Below are 3424 nucleotides of genomic sequence, written 5' to 3'. Positions count from 1 at the left end.
TGCATGACTTGATCTAGCAATCTAAACTCTATTGCATTTTCTTACTTAGTACAGTGAAATGCTTACCAACAAAAGAATATCATTGCTTCAAATTGTTAATATCAGATCTTAATTTTAATACTCTAATTCAATCAGCCTTTAAAAGATGTTTCTTAAGATCTTTCCACACATCAATAACATTCTCAGTGAAAACTATTGATTGAGCTAGTGAGGTGTTTCATTGATCCCCAATAGGTGTCTACGAAAAGTTATTACGAAAAGTTAATTTTTAGGAAAACAAAGACTAACACAACACCCACCCATGTTTTTTCTCCCAAACACTCAATTTTATTTTTGTTATTAAAAAAAGAAAGAAACTGATACGGAGCACTACTATTTCATGGTTTTCGTAGAAATCCCTTCGTGAGATATAGCATTACTCATTCACGAAAACATTACATGCTACAATTATGATTATATATTATTGTTATGATGTGTAATATATTCTAAAATGTGACATTAGAGTTTTTCATTTGTTTCTTGCAAAGTATTGTACAGACAAAATATTAAAATAAAATAAAATAACCAAGTAAAAATATTTTACCAAATCACAAAGAATGCCCTTTTGATGGCTAAGGACTTATTAAGAACTTCAACACTTACAAATTCAAAGTGTCCCAATGTTTGGGTGGACTCTTCACACTAATATTTCAAAAATTAAATAAATTTGTATTTCATCTTTTAATAAGATGACTGTATATATTTGTCAAAAAAAATGAATAAGAATAAACTAAACATAGACTTGTGGATTCTCCAGCAAGTATGCTTCCACAACTTTGCATATTCCAATAGAGTTTTCCCTTCCTTCCTTTATCTCTTCCTCTTTGACTTCAAAATCCCCAATAGCATTGTATTTGCTTGTCATTTTACAAAGACAACCTCCATCATCAATGGCCTCAAACTTAACCTCATAAGCAATTGACTCAAGCTTGTCACCTAATGGATCTCCTTCAATCATAGTGTAGTTGCACACCAAGTTATCATTATCAATCATATCAATCCTGTTTTTTAGATATTTGAAAGGACTAGCTGCAATGATAAATGGAACATATAAGTAAGAATTGTTATTCAGGTAACATAGGTGCGCATAGACCCAACCCTAAATAAAATTTATTTGGACACACACATGACTGATAAAATTTAAAAGAAAATGATATTAGGTGATGTGAGTAAATTATTTCTTTTTTAAATTTTATCATTCATGTGTGTACTTAAATACTTTTTATTTGATGTTGCGTCTAAGTATTTCTCACAACATAGAGAAAAGAAATCACTTTTCAATAAAAATATAAGTCTACTTTTCTCTCTAAAATGAAACATATAAGTAAGAAGTTATTCAACCTACATAAAGAAAAAAAAAGAAATCTCTCTTTGAATTTTTTTAAAAAAATTATTATTAAAATGGTTTTTATTTTTTGCTAACCTTCAGCAAAGTTAACTTGTTCAATCGTTCCAGCTTCTCCATTTCCTTGGATTAAGTTGACATCTTTTATGAACTGAGGTAAGAGTTTTGGAAGCAAATTGCTAGAGTCTGTGATTAAAGCCTTGAACATACGTGATGGAGCTATAGGGGAAGAATAATCATTTGTAAAGGTTGAGACTACCATGGTGAGGTATATATGTAAATATTATAGAAATTACAGAAAATTAATTAATAAAGTTTGTGAATGTTTTGATAATAATGAATTTTGTGGCAAAGCACTTTGGTATTTTATAGCTATATTCCTATGGTTCTACATATGAAGTAGGTTTCGTAGGAATGATCCCTTTTGATAGAGACTGAAAATATTTTAGGTTTTTGCGGCTATAGAAAATGGATATTTCTTTGGTAGTTAAGAATGGGAACTATTTTATTATTTGAAGATGTTCAATATTTGTGGCTGATGGATGAGTTTTTAATTTCATATTTCCAAATAATTAGTATTAATCAAACTTATACAACACCCTGGGCGGCTATTGGTACAAACATTTTAATTGTGATATTAGTGCTCTACCTACCATATGTTTTGTATGAAGTTTGAATTACATCACAAGCTATCACTCACCCTTATGAACCCTTTGTACTATTTGGATGTTCCATCTTTATCTCAATATATATTTTTGTCTTTAAAGAAAAAACCCTTATGAACCCTTTACTTAGGTAAATATTCAAATTAGCCTTTAAAATTGTAGGGTTACATCAACTTAATTAGTCTCTCACATTATCATTAATTCATAATGGTCATTGGAATTGCAAATATTATCAAATTTGTCCCTATATCTTGATCTCTTATCAAATGTATCATTGGAATTATTCATTTAGTGTCAAACTCATTTCTAAATTACCAACGTAATGTCATTCTAATCCTTGCATGTACTAACCGAGGAACACATTTGATTAAAATTCTAGGGATTATTTTGAAGTATAATGCGAGGGGAATATATTGGTATGGTCATACAATTTTGATGATCAATTTGAGTATTATTCAGTTTTTTTTTTTACCTTGTAGTATTAAACCAAAGAAAGAGGCTATAATGCACACAAAGAAAAATAGCAAATCCAATGGGGTTAGCTAAATCTCTCCCTCAAAAAAAGCTAAATATCTCATTGACTAAATCATATGAATTAACAAAGTTGGAGTGCTATTAAATTTGTTGAAATTTTATATTATTTGATAAGTTTATTATCTACGAAGAGAACAACGACCTTTACAAGATGTTTGATCTGGCCCATGATATCAGCATTTAACTACTTATATAAATAGTTCCTTGATCTCTTTATTCTCACAAGAAAAGGCTTGACTCGTTAGAAAAGGGAAAAGCACAAACAATCATAGCCACCATTGTACAATGAAATGGGAGAATATTACCGTATAGGTTGAAGAGGTATACGGTCCTCCAAAAATACTTACATGGTCATAATCATTGAGAATATATTTTTTAAAAGCATTGAAAAATATCATTTAGACAAAACGGTATACATATTATTTAATTATTTTTATAATATATAATATTTAATTATTTTTGGGGTTGGTTTAGTGGTTAATTTGAGATCTTGGAGTGTGCTGTTTTCTCTCTGGTGCCAATTTCAGTGGGCAAATCTATGGAGAGTTTTGCTCTGACTTAGAACGGGGCCCCGCAAGTGGACGGTGAGATTGATCCCCTCATATTAGTGGGTCATTGGATCGGATACCGAATTTTTAAAATAAAAAAAATCGTAAAATCTCTGTATAAAGATGTTGAGTTTCAATCATTTAATGTCACTTAAATAACAACTTTAAAACAAGAGTATGTGTGTGGATCCAAATAGTAACTTGTTTTGAAAATAAGATAACGAATTTTGAAAATGTACATTTGAAATACCTAAAAAACGAAGTTCACGTGTCATAAATATCGAATTCTTTTT

General features: G+C 29.7%; 1 protein-coding gene across 1 annotated transcript; it reads right to left on the bottom strand.

The window, feature by feature from the left end:
- Window positions 1-545: 545 nt before the first annotated feature.
- Window positions 546-1737, bottom strand: LOC25488044 (pathogenesis-related protein STH-2). Its single transcript, XM_013607699.3, has 2 exons — window positions 1463-1737; window positions 546-1068 (listed from the first exon to the last, which is right to left on the bottom strand). Exons 1-2 carry the CDS (start codon window positions 1644-1646, stop codon window positions 770-772), a joined length of 483 nt encoding a protein of 160 aa, XP_013463153.1. The 5' UTR covers window positions 1647-1737; the 3' UTR covers window positions 546-769.
- Window positions 1738-3424: the final 1687 nt, after the last annotated feature.

This window comes from Medicago truncatula, chromosome 2 (assembly GCF_003473485.1).
Source record: "Medicago truncatula cultivar Jemalong A17 chromosome 2, MtrunA17r5.0-ANR, whole genome shotgun sequence".
In the NCBI taxonomy this organism is placed as follows: domain Eukaryota; kingdom Viridiplantae; phylum Streptophyta; class Magnoliopsida; order Fabales; family Fabaceae; genus Medicago; species Medicago truncatula.
This window is presented reverse-complemented; position numbering and strand designations above follow the sequence as displayed.

Coding starts and splice junctions, on each gene's coding strand:
- LOC25488044 (XM_013607699.3), bottom strand. CDS start 1,646: ATGGTAGTCTCAACCTTTACAAATGATTATTCTTCCCCTATAGCTCCA. Junction 1,069..1,462: donor ACAAGTTAACTTTGCTGAAG/GTTAGCAAAAAA, acceptor TTATCATTGCAG/CTAGTCCTTTCAAATATCTA.